This window comes from Poeciliopsis prolifica, unplaced genomic scaffold (genome assembly GCF_027474105.1).
Source record: "Poeciliopsis prolifica strain line A6 unplaced genomic scaffold, Auburn_PproV2 SCAFFOLD001, whole genome shotgun sequence".
Taxonomy (NCBI): Eukaryota; Metazoa; Chordata; class Actinopteri; order Cyprinodontiformes; family Poeciliidae; genus Poeciliopsis; species Poeciliopsis prolifica.
The window spans coordinates 20,355,925-20,370,820 of NW_026562376.1; the positions used below are offsets into that span (position 1 = coordinate 20,355,925).

Consider the following 14,896-nt stretch of genomic DNA (forward strand, 5'->3'; position numbering starts at 1 on the left):
ATGTCCAATTACTTTTGAGCTCCTAAAATGTGGAGTGTTTGTAAACAAATGTGTACAATTCCTACATTTTCTATCACATATTTTTGTTCAACCCTTTAAATTAAACGTACAATCTGCACTTGAATTCTGTTGTAGCGGTTTCATTTCAAATCCAATGCGGTGGCATGCAGAGCCCAACTCACGAAAATTGTGTTACTGTCCAAATATTTCTGGCCCTAACTGTATTCACTTTTACGCTAAATGATCTGCATTTTAATTCAAATCAAAACCGTTCAGCAATGTCAGCCTTTTCATATCATACTGAACAATAATTTTACATTTATTTTGTCTGTTTAATTTTTCTGTCTTGACTTTTTTTTTGTCTGTACCGAACTGACAAAAAAACCAAAAACATCATTTTGGGGGTTTCTGACTCATCGCTTGAGAATAGTCTAGATCAATAGAATGGCCCAGTCAAAGTCCAAACTTAAGTCCGATAAAAAAATCTGTGGCAAAATTTGAAAGTTGACTTTCACAAATATCCTCCACCCAACCTAACCTTGAGCTGCTCTTAAAAGAGGAATGCGTAGGAATGTTTCGGTTTCTACATTTGCACAGCTTGCAGAGACAAACTAAACAGGTTGTTTTATAAAGTATCGACTCTTAGGGCCGAATACAAATGCAACCAATAATTGTCAGTTTCTCATGTGACGTCTGACCTGTCAGCAGCTGCTGCAGAAGCCAGCGCAGGTCTGAACGGGGTCACATCTGACAGTTGCCCCTTATTCAACATCAAAACCAGATGTCTGATGAACTGCCCCTCATAAAAGATTCCTGTTTCACAATGGACCACGACATTGCCTAATAGGGTAAGAAGGTAACATGTGCATTCCCGAGTCGTTAAAATTCCTCCGGGTAATTCCGAATGGCCTCTGCTGGACCTGTTTTGTGGAGTGGCAGAAAATTTCACAATGAGCCTGTCTTGAGACGCCGGGCGCACAGTGACGACTGTCGTCACTCCGCTTCATCTGTTACAAACTCAGAGTGGAGGAATCATAAAGCGTGTTTATAACCACTCACAGCTGTGGCAGGCTAGATTCAAGCGGTTCTGCTTCATAAATTGTGTAATTTTCATCTTACAACATATTGAAATTCATTGTGTGCATCACATCTAAACAGAACAGCCCTTTGACCCTGACACAAAGGATTTTATTCAACGTAACAAAGAAAAACAAAAAAAGGGAACAAATTTGTTGCAGCTCTGATGCTGTTTTTTTTTTTTTTGCTGACTCCAACTCGGTCTTTCTGTTGTCACGCTCCTATCTTAAGTTTTCGAAGAGGAAATGTTTCTGTTCCTGTCACCTAGAAAATAAAACATTTAGATAAAGTGACATTGTTTCACCTCAGCCGGAGGGGAACGAAAAGTTACCTCCAGGCTCTGATAAGGTGAGAGACAAATGTTTGTGACAAAACAGAGGTTGGGCTCAGAGCCAACAGACGTCTTTTTTTTTCTGTTTTTTTTTTTTTTCTTGATGCACTGCACCATGGGAGAACTGTTGGGCGAGCGGTAAACATGTGCTGAGGGGTGATGGACGGGATCCTTCCTCCTCTTGTTCCTATCGCTCCCTGTTAGCACTCCTTCTCCTCCCCCTGCTTCTCACTAATCGCAGCTGACGGAGGATATGCAGCGCCTCGTATATGCCACAGAGTCACGCTGACCTGTGTCAGCTCGCTAGAATAGGCTGAGGTAGAGAGAGGATTCAGGGACAGGAAGAAGATGGGTGCATAGAAATGAAGCAGCTCTCTGACCTATGAAGGAGACTTTTTGATGTTTTTGTTCAAAATGTTCTAGATTTGGATGACATTTTTTGGCCAGCCCTGGTAAAGATGTGTACAATTAAAAAGATCTGTATATGTCATAACGTCTCATTGGAAAGTTTGGTATTTGCGTTTGGTCATTTGGGAATGTTTGTTCCGATCAAAATCCCACCAAAATTATTGATCAATTTTAACTGGAACATTTTTTAAATGTATGTGTTTTTAGTTGCCTCAAGCCACGACCGAAGGGAAGTGGGGAGGGAGGGAGGAGAAATCTCTACCTCCCACTGTTAGATAACGACAGCTAAATGCAGAATTTGGAGCCAAGTCCCCACCACGGCCATTAGATGCTATGCCAGCCAGAGTTTGGCGGGTGAGAGTGCATGAAAAAAACAAAAATAAACTTTTCTTTCCTAACATCACAATTCTAAACATGTGGAGTTTGCTGAACTTTCCAGGAGACAAACTATTTTGGTCAACATGAGTTTTCTTTTAGAGTGAAATTATACTTTTTCTAAGTGAAGGTGGATTTTTGTTAAGGTTCGTATGGGTTCTTTGCCAGCTTGCAAAGAAATCTATCCAAGTGTGTTCAAAATGACCAGATGTTAAACAGCCCTGAGTCTGTGCTGCTGCACATAAAAATGGCTATGCTTGCCTAAAAATGTTTGTGTTTACATGCAGCACGTATCCACTTAATTTGAGCGAATGCGATCCAGAGAAAAATTCATGCACATTTAAAGAAACATGCATGTACTTCATTAATGCACCCCAAGGATTATACAGAGCTGAAACATTAATTTAAGTCTCACTGCCCTTCATTGGTGACACCAAGAGTGGGAGGACCGGATGAATATTTCAACATTGAGGAGAGAAGATCCTTTAGAGTTGAATTTAGGAGCAACCAAAGGATCCTTGTTGGAACAGAGGTTTCTACTGTCCTGCAACCTTTGGATGCATCGTTGGTCCAACACGCCTGAGTCAAAAGAGTGTTTATTGAACAGGCTTACGCAAAACCTTCTGATATACAACAGAGGCAATTCAGCCTTTTGATTCAGGTGTGCTGAAAGAGGGACATAGGGAATAATTGCAGGACAGAAGAACTCGTGGACTGAAGTTGCAAACCCCTACTATTGCAATTTCTAGTGGTAAACAAGCTCGCATGCAAAGCGGATATATTTTTGTGCTTACTTCCTTTTATTAAATATGAATGCATCCCAAACCATGTTAAGTGTCATGCCAAAAGTGTTTATACTCAAGTTGCAAACAAACTTTGATGTTATTTTTATTTTACATGAAGAAATACCAACAAGGAAGTGCATAACTGTGAAGGGGAACAAACATGATTCCAAGTTGATATAGATTAAAATTAGAAAGGTGTGCCTTGCATTTGCATTGACATTTGCATTTTGCATTTACTTGCAAATGGAATGAAGAAATACTTGTTCCATAGAAGTATTATTTCATACTTCTATGGAACAGCCTTTTTTCTGTAGCTTCAGCTGGAAGTCCCTTTTGGTATGTACCGCCAGCCATCTAGACACGACAACTTGCTGCTCATTTTTCTTGGCAGTAAAGCTCAAACTTAATCAGATTGGATGGAGACTCAGTAAATGGCAGTTTTTAAGGCTTGTCAAAGAATCTTCTGCTAACAAAGATTTCCTTCTTGTGACTACTAAACACAGGTCACATTTCTGAAGCACGTACCCAACAGCAGTCCTATAAACGGACAATCCCACCCGAGGCTTGGATCTGTGCAGCTCCTCCTGAGTTACTTTGTGTCTCTTGGCTGCTTGCTTGACTAATTCTCTCCTTGTCAGGTTCTCAGTTGTGCCATATAGTGGCCTACTTATGGTTTCAGTAACTCCAAATTATTTGCAGAAAAATCGCTTATCCACCAAATTTCTTTGTTTTGTTTTAGGGAGTCCTAAAACAGTTGGGGGAAAAAAATTGTATCACATATCCAGGCCAGATGCTACTGGACACATCGTGGGTGGTTGTGGTTCCTGACCCCCAATGCTAGCGGTCCACTGCAAGATAATTTAATCATCTCTACATCTCCCTACCCTCTCCAAATGTTTATGGGGCATTAAAGGACAAGTGCAACTCATCATGAATTACATGTTGATCACCTGAATGTGTCGTATGTTTACAAAGTCAGCTAGCACTTATTGTCATCCCTGCAGTTCTTGGGGTTATGCACATCATATGAAGAAATATTGCAACAACAATAAATTTGCGATGCACCATTTAACTCTAGTGGCCCTATATTTTTGAATGATGGCCTAAGATTTACTCTGTAGATCTTATAAGAATGGGATATTGTTTCATGACCAAACCTGCTTCAAACTTTTTCACGACTGTATACCCGCCAAGCCTTGAGTGTTCGTTGGTCTCCAGGATGATGTTTGTTCACTGATCAGAGCAGTTGTCTTTATTGCATTCATTGCACACCAGTGGACTCCATTTACTACGGAGGAAACTTTGGAAGGCAATTGATTGTACCACACACCTTTCAGATCTTTCTTTTCCCTTATTTTCTACACTTGGAAACCATCACTTTCACTTTTGATTTATATTATGCGCTACTTTGTTTTAGTACATTTCATAAAATCGACATGAAATACACTAAATTTTGCGGGTTAATGTTACAAAATGCTAAAAACTTAAACGGATCTGAGTCTTTTTTTTTTTTTTTTTTTTTTTTTGCAAGGCACTGGTTGTAGATGGAAAATTTACCTTGGCAGCCTCGCAACAACATTACACCAGGGCCACAAATCAAAATGTGCCCACCAACATGTCACATGGCCTGAAATGTGGCTCCTCCAGTACATTATAATTTTCAAGAAGACTTTGCAATAATAATAATAATAATAATAATAATAATAATAATAATAATAATAATAATAATAATAATAATAATAAAGTCATATTTGTTTCACACATATTTCTTTGTATTAAATAAATATTAGCAGACATTATATTTTCATAGCCCACAAAAAGAAAACATAAAGTATCCTAAAACGAAGAAGAAAGAAAAAAAAAGCCCCAACAAAAACAACTAAACCTCAGTCAGTTGCAGAAATACTCCTTCTGGGCTGGCACAGGGGGATTTGGTGGGTTTCACCGCTGCTCCCTGTGTAAAAAGTTGGGAACTCGGGGGTGTGAATAAGCTGACACTCCCGGCTTGGTTGGAGAGCTGGTGACAAAACGCTCCGGATCTGTTGGAGAAAACGCCGAGCGGACACTCGCTCTTCGCAGCTTGAATCCGCCAAAAGGAGTTTATCCTCGGAAGTGCACCGGAGGGACTGTTTAATGTCATTTCAGTAGGAGGACAAACAGATCATTTATGGTCCGGATGGCGGCCGAACGGGGTTGATGTTTTTTTTTTTTCCCTCTTTTCCGAGGTTCTCCTGCTGTTTCCTGGTTTCTGAAAGCAGAGAGAATGACAGAAAACGTGAAAGAAGGCGCGCCAGAGAGGGCCGAGCGGGACGTGCGTGCAGAGAGCAGCGATGCCCCAGATCTGTAGCACAGCTTCCGAGCCCTGCTGTCACCCAGGCTCCTTTCTACTGCAGCTCTGCGTCCCGCACCTGGAGAACAAAGAGAAGACAAAACAGACCCATGCGTAAAAGGAGAGACGGGTGTGCGTTTTCGTCCTATGCGTTTCCCAACATTTCGCATCGAACATTATGTATGTTTTTTTTTATTATTATCTTTTTTCCACACTTAACTCAAGCCCTGGCCTCCCCCTGACCACACCTGTATAGATGCTTTATAGACTTCCTCATACTTCATATCGGGCCATGAGTGATGGCGATGTCTGCAGAGGCTTGCGGTACCACCGGTACGCAGAGCAGCACTCGTACGAAAGGCTTCGGCGCGCCGGATCGCAACGGGTATGTGAAAACACGCGTCACCCCGCGGTGCAGAGACCCGGACTGTGAAGCGTGGCTCAGGCTGATGTTCAACAAACTCTGGAGCTCCCAGAGGGTCCGGTGGGCTGCGTGCGTGGGCTCGCTCTCCGTCTTTCTCGCCGCTCTGGTCAAATGCGCAGGCTGGACAGCTGAGGCCAGCAGCAGCAGCAGCAGCAGCGCTGACAACACACTCTCGCCCTCACCGTCCCTCCTCCACTTTGTTTCAGACCGCGCAGCCGAGCTGTTGCAAACTTGCTGGAGTGCGCTGTCGTTGCTGTTTGCGCTCGTGTGTGCCTTCTTCTGGGTCGGCGTGTACTTGATCCACTGCGGGGTGCTGATCGAGACCCTCCTCTCCCTCCTGACCTTGTGCCACCTGGGCGAAGTCGCGGCGTGGTCCCTTCTGGACGGGACAGATGAGCAGCTGCTCTCGTCCGCCACAGCGGCCGGGGTCGTGCTCCTTTGCGCGGTCGCTGGAGTACTCATGGTAGTTCGGCTGAACCAGGGCACATCGGTGATCGTTCTCATCAGCGTGGCCAGGACCGTCTCGCTCCTGTCGCTGCACAAAGTGCGAGCCGCCTGGAGACCGTACGTGGCGTACCTGGTCGGAGTGCTGGGCATCCTGCTGGCGAGGTATGCTGACAGGCTCCTGCCTAAACAAGAGACGCACAAGGAGGGCTGCACCCCCGTGACCGGAGCCAGGGAAGAGATTCCTGTATTTAAAAGGCGCAGGAGGTCCAGTTCAGTTGTAGCCTCAGACATGGCACACAGTCAGTCCAACAGTAAGTCACACCGACGGACCTCTCTGCCATGCATCCAGAGGGACCAGGTAAGAGGCTCCTGTCCCGGTCAGCTTTTCTCTTTCTGCTTTGTTTTTTTTCTTTTCTTCATCCCCTCGAGTTTGGGGTTTGTGTTTTTTTTCTTTTTTTTAAGTTCTTACTTTTAATCATTGTTTTTTTTTATTCTATTTTAAGGGAATTTTGTGAATCTTGAGCAGTAAATAATAATGAAAAAAAAAAAACTATAAAGCTTTAATACAATTCCAATTACGAATCTGATTTTTTTTTTCAGCATTGTATTGTATTACGAGGCGCTTTGGAGTGATTGAATGCTTTGCATATTTTATTAGGTAGAGAGATATTATAAAAACAGCACTTTGTTATTATGCTGAATTTACGATGCTGATTACAACATTCCCATATTTTCACCTCTCCTCTTTTTCTTTTCCATCACCAGTTTGTTTGTTTTCCATCAAGCACTCTCCCTGAGCTTAACACCAAACATTGCATTCCAGCCATCCTTTGTGACTGGAACTTTGCATGGCCTGATATTTCAATTATAATTGTGATTCAATATCTTGTGCAGCTTCAACAAGAAACTCTTTTAAGCCACTTTCCGATATTTCCAATTAAAAATTAGAAGCACTTCAAGTCTTGTCTATTTTACACGCTTTTTCTTACAAACGCCCAGATTTTGAGAAGCAATTTTGCATATCTGCTTTTAATAACATTTCCTAAAGCAGCCTGTTTGAAATTATAATAAAGAAGTAGAGTTATTCTGTTCAAACTTATTTTTTTGGCTATGACTGATTTCCGGTTGTCCTCGAGGTCTGACTTTCTGATAAGAAACATGAAAGAACAAGAGCTGCAGACACTTTGATAAGAAGATTTGTGCATCTTTTGCATCAAGACATGATTGCCTAACCTTTATGTTCATTTTTTAAACTATAAAAAAAATATTTAAAAAATCCCATTAAAGTACTGTGTTGTTTGATGTGCATACACACCAGCAATAATGGGAATTAGCAGTTTTAATCGATATGAAAACACTTTCTTTTGTTCAGCAGTTGATCTACCGATCAACAATCAGAGCCAATCAATGGATTTGAATCTCTTATTGGTGTATCTATCAAAAAAAAAGTTGTCAAGCTTTACTGAAAGTAAATAAAATATATTTTTTTCTATATAAATTGACTCACCCAGTTAAGCATTTTATTGGAAATATATATATTTTTTTCCCAAACAACTGTGCCTCTGATAAACAAAGCCGAGTATTCAGTGTCACATCCACAGCTTTTTATCTTACTGTCGTTCCGCCTTCTTCACATCAGTCCTCACGGCTCACTGTCCTTAAATACTGCGGGGATATTGTAGCTCTGGCTTTCAGATCTCCTGTGACACTGCTGCACACAGAGACATGGAAGCAGCTGTCTGTGATGATGCAGCACAGAGGATTCCTCAAAGCAAAAGTTGCAATCAGTGAGTGTGATGATGAGTCTGTGGATGGCATTCTGATTGATCATCGCTCACGCTGTGATCTGGAGAGCGTGTCAGTGTCAGGAGGTACGGGAGGCTGCATGTCAGTCCGTCCGGCTGGAGGATGCGCTCGCCTCCCAGGGCTCGCTGGGCGTTTCCAGGGTTCCTGTTTGTTTTCTCTAGAAGAAAAAGAAAAAAAGAAAAAATGCAGTGCGAAAGTACAAATTTAGTCGTATTTAAAAGCTCAGACTTTTATGTATTTTTTTTCTTTTATTTGTGTGGAGTTAACTTTTCAGCTGAGGAACCATTAAAATGTCCACTTTAATTAATTTCCCATGCTGTTGTTTTGCTGGAGTTGTGCACTAAAGATGCTGTTTTCTTTTGTTGTTTTTGAATGAGAATCCAGCTGCAAGTACGGCTGGAAATGGTGTGTGTCTGAACTCATGTATGCTCATTAACCGCAGGTTATCTCCCTCCCCAAATCCCTCCAAGAGCAATCCATGAAAAGGATGTTGTGTTCAGAGTTCAAACAATATTGTGATTTATGCTTCCGAAAAAGTTGTTTTAATATTTCCTGTGTTATTTCAAGGTTTAAACAGATACAATTTAAAAACGCTAGTAAGTCCCATCAAGCTGCTTGTATGTTTTAAATCCATATGGTGAGAAAGTCTGAGAAAGTAACCAGAATTTTCTATGGCTACATACAGGAAGACACAACTCCTTGCTGCGCACTGCCATTCAGCTGCATGTACTACATTTACCAGACAAACTTGTAAATGTTTGTCTTGTAACCTCAGGTTATGTGGGGTCCAAAGCAGAATCTGATTTGGGATCCACAAGTCATTGAGTTTTCACCACAGCATCACTAATGTCTCATATTTGACCGTAGTTTGATCGTTTTTGCTTTATGCATTTCAAATAGCGTTTGATCACTTAGCCAGCTAACCATGAATTGCTTAAATTCAGGTTGTAATGAATTGTGATCAGCCCTTTTCTATAACACTTAGAATAAAACGTCTCTTTATATGACGATGCATAGGAAAAAAACAAGGATGTATTTTTTTATTTTTTTATTTCTTAATTTATGATACATTTGAAGGCTGATGATGAAGACAAGATCATTTATGGGAAATAATTTTAAAAAAATGCTGTAATCACAACATTTTATCCTACGCTATATCTTTGCTGGTTTAGTGTACTGTAATCTACCTTCTATGTAATTTTTTTTGAAACCATATTTAGTTTTTTGGCATTTTAACTCAAGTCTATCTCAGTATTTTGACTTTAATCTTAATTTAGTTTTTGAACTTTAATCTAAACCTTTTTGACTTGATTTCTTATCCTTTATAGATTTTTTTTTAAAACATGCTAAAGGTACTCTGTGCTTTCTTTAAAATTTTAAAGTGACCTTAATACCTCGTCCCATTTGAAGTACATGACATCTGTAAATAAATTGTGTATTTTGGGCGTCTGAGTCACTTATGGTCTGGCAATTGTGTTTGATATACAGCATTTTAATATACAGCTTTCAAATGACTAAACTGCAGCACTGGGATCAAATTACGATAACACATCTGTCAAACCATTAAGTGTCATTTTGGATGTTGCCAGTTGCCAGTCCTCATAAATCTAAAGTGAGCGTAGATGTTAAAGTAAAAATAAACAAAAAAAATGTTAAAAAGAAAAATCCTAAAATTATTTTGATTGTGCTTTCCAGAATTATTCTAAAGGGATTATTAAAATTGGCTGTCTCTTGGCAAACGTCATTACATTTTGAGGTTTTGAAATCCATCTTCTTTTGGAAAATTAGGGCCTGTTGAAAGCCTCTGTTGGCTTGGAGGACTCTTGTTGAAGTAGCAATGTTTTAAAAGAACATCTTGTGTTTCTCCAAATAGAGGACAATTAGAAAAAAAAGGTTTATTATTGTAGGTATTCTTTATTTTAAGACTGTTTCAAAATCAAAATGGCCGTGAATTAGAGGGAAGTACATTATTAATACAACTGCAATCATGAATAAGTTACATGATTTTAGCAGCCATATAGGAAATAATGTACTTATTTGCTTGAAAAGTAGTGAGATCTTGTGTAAATACCATAATAGCATAAAAGCGTGGTATTTTTACTCAACGTTGTCATACCATGAAAATCTGATATGGGCCCATGCCTTCTGAACTCTTAACATAAACATATTCTCACTATTAAAACAATGCCAAATACGTCAGATGTGGAAAAGGAAAAATTCCCACATTTCACAGCCTCAGACTTGGACACAGCCCTAAAATCATCACCTAGACTTGCAGTTCACTCAGTAACGCAGGACCAGCCATATTTGACTTTTTTTGTCTTCGACTTTCCCCCAGATAAAACTGGACTACTACCCAAGTAGAGTTCACAATACTTGGGGAGATTTCAGACCTTTGCATCGTCTCTGGATGCTGTTTTTGCAAACCTGCCCTGCTGGAAGTCTTTACTGAAAGATGATCCAAGTTTTAGCTTTCTGTTGTGGGACATTAACAGACAGCGTGAAACAGGGAGGAATATATTAGCGTTTCTACAACAAAGTGTGAGCCCCATCCACCATCCATCCCCTTTTATCTGAGCGGCTGTCCAGCAATGGCCCCCGTCTGTAATTGAGACACACATGGTGTACATATGCCGTCTTGACCGAGTCTTGTCTGTGTGGTCCAGAGAGTGTAAACAACCCCGTGCTGATCGACTCTGGTCGTCACCTCGCTCGCTCTGGGTTCCCCTGAGTGGGGTGTGGGTGAGTTAGGACAGGCTTTGTTTGGGGGGAACCCACCATGCAGCCTCCTCATGGTGACGAGAACAAAGAAGATGCCGGTCCAGCTAACGCTGCCTGCAACTGCAGGCAGCGTTAGCATTCTGTTATGTTTGATATGAAAAAAAAAAAAAAAACGTGCAACAGCTAAAAACATTTGAAAATATTCCAGAACCTGTTGCTGTATGGTCACCTGTGCTTCATTCAAGAATGAAAAAAAGTTTTAAAGAGGAAGACGGAGCTGTGCTTCCTTGCAGATGTCAAATTAGGTCTTTAATACACAAAATAACGCTGAAAGGAGGGTGAGATTGAACCTGGACATTAGGGTCGACCACAAAGGGAGGGTACGATTCAGGTGCATGTGGAAAATACAACAGGCTGATAATTAGGTAAACATGAGCTTTAAGACTTTTAACCACTGCCTAAATGGGAACATAGGGTCTCATAACGTTTTCTTTGTCTTTGCTTCATCTTCGTGGTTTTTTGAAAGCACCCGTACCGCCATCAGTACAAAACATACAAAACAAAAACAGGCATCCATGTGGCAGTATAGAAATACAGTAAAGAAAGAGGCGTAGGCCATGTGGTTAAAGTTTCCTGTTGCTTTATCCGGCATGTTTGGGATCAAGCAAGGGTCATGTTTGTGTATGTGAGATCATAATTTTCCAATAGCTGCATTTTTGTTATCTACACAAACATTTTGCAAATGAAGACGGAGTGTTGGGTTTTTCTTGGAAATGCATGCAAAACACATATTGAGTAACAAAAAAAAAAAAAAAAAAAAGTAGAAAAAAAAACTTGTTCTGCGGGCCCTGAAGCCCCAGGCTATTGTCACTGTCAGCCCTTGCTAAGGTCCGAACCTCCCAATAGACACTAAAATCATAATGAAAACGTCCGTAAAAAGGAACGTTCAAGACTTTTCCAAGCAGGTTTTCTAAAATAGTTGTCAGTATTTACTGACATCCTGGCAGTAAATAACACTTTCCATCTTCTTTCAGTATAAACTGAGTTTAGTTCGTGAAACTAATGGATATACTGAGACGGGTCAAAGATCACCTAAAAAAATCCAATGTCAAAACGAGTTTTGTGGTTCGTGCCAATAATATTAAGTGTGTCTTCATAACACAGTTTGCATCCGATGGCTGTTTATGCCGATTATTATTTACCCTGAAAATGGAAAAATGAAGCATTTTCAACAATGTTCCAGTCTGAAGCTTCCTGAATATGAAACATTTGCCCTCTTCGAAGTTACAATCTGGTTTTAGAAATAAGGTGGTACAAAAAGCAACATTATTATAGTGACTTCAATGAACGCTTCTTTACTGGTAGAAAAGCTTTCTTTTTCAAATAAAAAAAAAACTGCTGAGGTTGGAGGTTGTTAGGATAGCCAGTTTGGGATAAATTTAGCTCCATATTTTCTTCCTGATTACTCAATTTTATTCAAAACACCCAATCCAATGTCACATGATGTTTATTAGCTTCACCAGTTTGGTCACATTTTTAGATTCTACTAAGAAAATCTAAAAAGAAACCTAAAGCACAATATTTCTGCTCTTCACACCTCTTTACTTTTAAATCGGACCAACATGTCCAAAAATAGCACTTGCTGATTCTGTTATGTTTGATATGAACGGCTTTGTCGCATGTTTGTGAGTTCCTTTGGATACAAGCATCTGATGCATAAATCGACACAGAAATACCTGCTCTGTTCTCAGTATGTTTCATCAGGGAGATGTTGCTGCTCCTCCAGCCTCCATTTTCTGTGCACGTTGTCTTTGAATAACCAAAGTGACAGCAGTTTACAGGTTTATGGCACAGCGTTTATGTAAGCTGCTGTGACATATTTTCAGACTTACGTTGTTTTAAGACTTTGCTCTTAGCCCCTCTTCGACTGTGATGATGAGGAAAGATAAGACGATCTCCACGAGGGAAATTCAGGCACAAACACTAATAAATTACAAATAAAGTAACATAACAGCAAAATGAGCTTAAACCATGAATAGCTCGATACAAGAGACCACATGTAGCGTTTTACGTTCAGCCGCTGGAACCATCTGATCTGGTTTTATACAATATGGAGAGAACAATCTACTGCAAGTAAGATATTAACTGGTCATAACCTTTTAGCAGAACTCCACTTCAAACACCCTGAACTGTCTCGCTCACAAAATTTCCTCTCCGTAAGAACATCTGAATTAAATTGCAGAGAAACAAAACTCTACCAATGCATTTTCTAAATTGCCACCTAAGTGTGGAAAATTTATACTTCATAAACTCATTCACACTCCTCGTGATTATATTTTGGCTCCCAGCATCCGTCAGCTCTCTAAAGAGGCGCATTTTGCAAAGCTGTGGTCGTCATCCACATCACAAAAGTCATTACCAGCTGATCTGATAGCGGTTAGTGAAGGCTTGTGTGGGATAGTTCTTCTTCTCAGGTTAAAACGAAATGACAAGCCAGGCTACTGAGTTGCAGCAGGGGGATATTAAAGTGGAGGATGAGGTGTGGAGCTGTGGTGTGGATCCCTTTTTGCAGTATGAAAGGAAATTTGACTCCCTTCTGCTGCAGACATCAGCGCTGTCGCAGAACTTTCTCCCCTCGCAGGCAGAGCAAAGCAGGCGACAGACTGTGAGTTTTTCACAAAATCTATCTGAACTGCAAAGTTGGAGCAGAACTGATTAGGCAGCGAGTGGGAGTTAGCCGCTCGACAACATTAGTATTAGTAGTAGCAACCCGTCCCCCCCCCCCCCTCCCATTTACTCTCAAGAACGCCGCCCCTTTCCACAGCAATTGCTCTCTGTCCTCAGAGAGACACCAACACAAATATTATCCCAAATGGAGGAGGAAATTCTTTCTTAACTCGGATAACAGAGATATTCCTAAAAGCTATGGTAATGACTTCCTGTGCATAGAGATCCAAACACAATTGTAAATGCTTCCTCGCAGTCTATTTTTGCTGCTCCGTCCGTAATTGAATTGTGTTTGGGTTGCAGGTTGTTGACAGCCTGTACGGAAGTGATTTAGCAACGAACACCCTCGCTCTGATTACTTGTTTGTATCCTAAACACACGACCTCATGGGATATGAAGCTTTTTTTTTTTTTTCTGTACCATTTTGACTTGTATCCGGTTTAGAAAAGCAAAAGAAGAAGATACTAATGTAGCTTTCTGTCTATCAGGTATCTGGGTAATCAAATTCACACTTTAAATATCCTTCCAAGCCCTGTGCATTAGCTCTGGTGTGCATATATGAGGAGGAGGCGAGCTCTGGATGAATTGGGGCAGGAATGAAAGTAGGTCATTCAAGGTTTTTGTTTAGCAGCCAAGCAAAACAGCATTCTAACTCACGTCCACCTCAAAGTCATGCCATGATTGAGACATTTTTTTGCAGCTTTGCTGCAGTGTTTTTGATGTCACACTAAATTTTTGTCAAATGAAGATGTCTCAGATCAAGAATGTCCAAAGTGCAGCCACCGGTCCATTGATGGCCCTCTGCATGATTTGATCAAACCTGCCTGCAAGCACATTGATACAGAACAATGGCTTTAAAAAAAAATTTAAACCTTTTGTTGATTTAATTTTTAACATTATTTATTTTTATTAACCATCCTGCTGGAGTCAAAATAGAAGAAAAGGGGAAAGAAACATTAGAAAATTGCCTGTTTTCCAACACAATGATGTACGGATTTATGCTCCACAAAAATCTGGCTATACTGTTAATCTCCATACGGTCCTTGATGTCTAGTTTATTAATGAGCAAAAAAGAAAAAAAAAGAAAAGGCATTCGAATCAATTTTTTAAGCATTAAAACATAGTTATTATTTGTGGACCAGAAGTCTTTCCAACTTTGGTGCTCATGGAAATAAAATTAACGCCGCTGTCTTTGTTAATTTAAAAGTATAGGTAAGCCCAAAATATTTCCTGCCCTTGATAATAAAATATGTACAATGATTATCATTGAACCAGAAGGTTTATTTCTGATAGATTAAAAGCAGTATTAATTAATTAATTATTATTATTTTTTTAAATCAGTTTTTATGTCAATTTTTCACGTTGAGTCAGAAATAATTTGACAGGAAAGGTTGTGAATACTAGTTGGGTGAATATTTTTCCAGATATGTGAGTAGACAAGTTTAGTCTGAGGAGAAGTGATGCCC

General features: G+C 40.1%; 1 protein-coding gene across 2 annotated transcripts in view; it reads left to right on the top strand.

Moving 5' to 3' along the window:
- Positions 1-5,470: 5,470 nt before the first annotated feature.
- pde3a (phosphodiesterase 3A, cGMP-inhibited) overlaps positions 5,471-14,896 on the top strand; it is an 80,964-nt gene continuing 71,538 nt past the window's right edge. For both annotated transcript variants that reach the window (XM_055025225.1, XM_055025287.1), the window contains exon 1: positions 5,471-6,534. In XM_055025225.1, the coding sequence (XP_054881200.1) occupies positions 5,605-6,534 (930 nt within the window). In that variant the 5' untranslated portion in view covers positions 5,471-5,604. The remainder of the gene's footprint in view (positions 6,535-14,896) is intronic.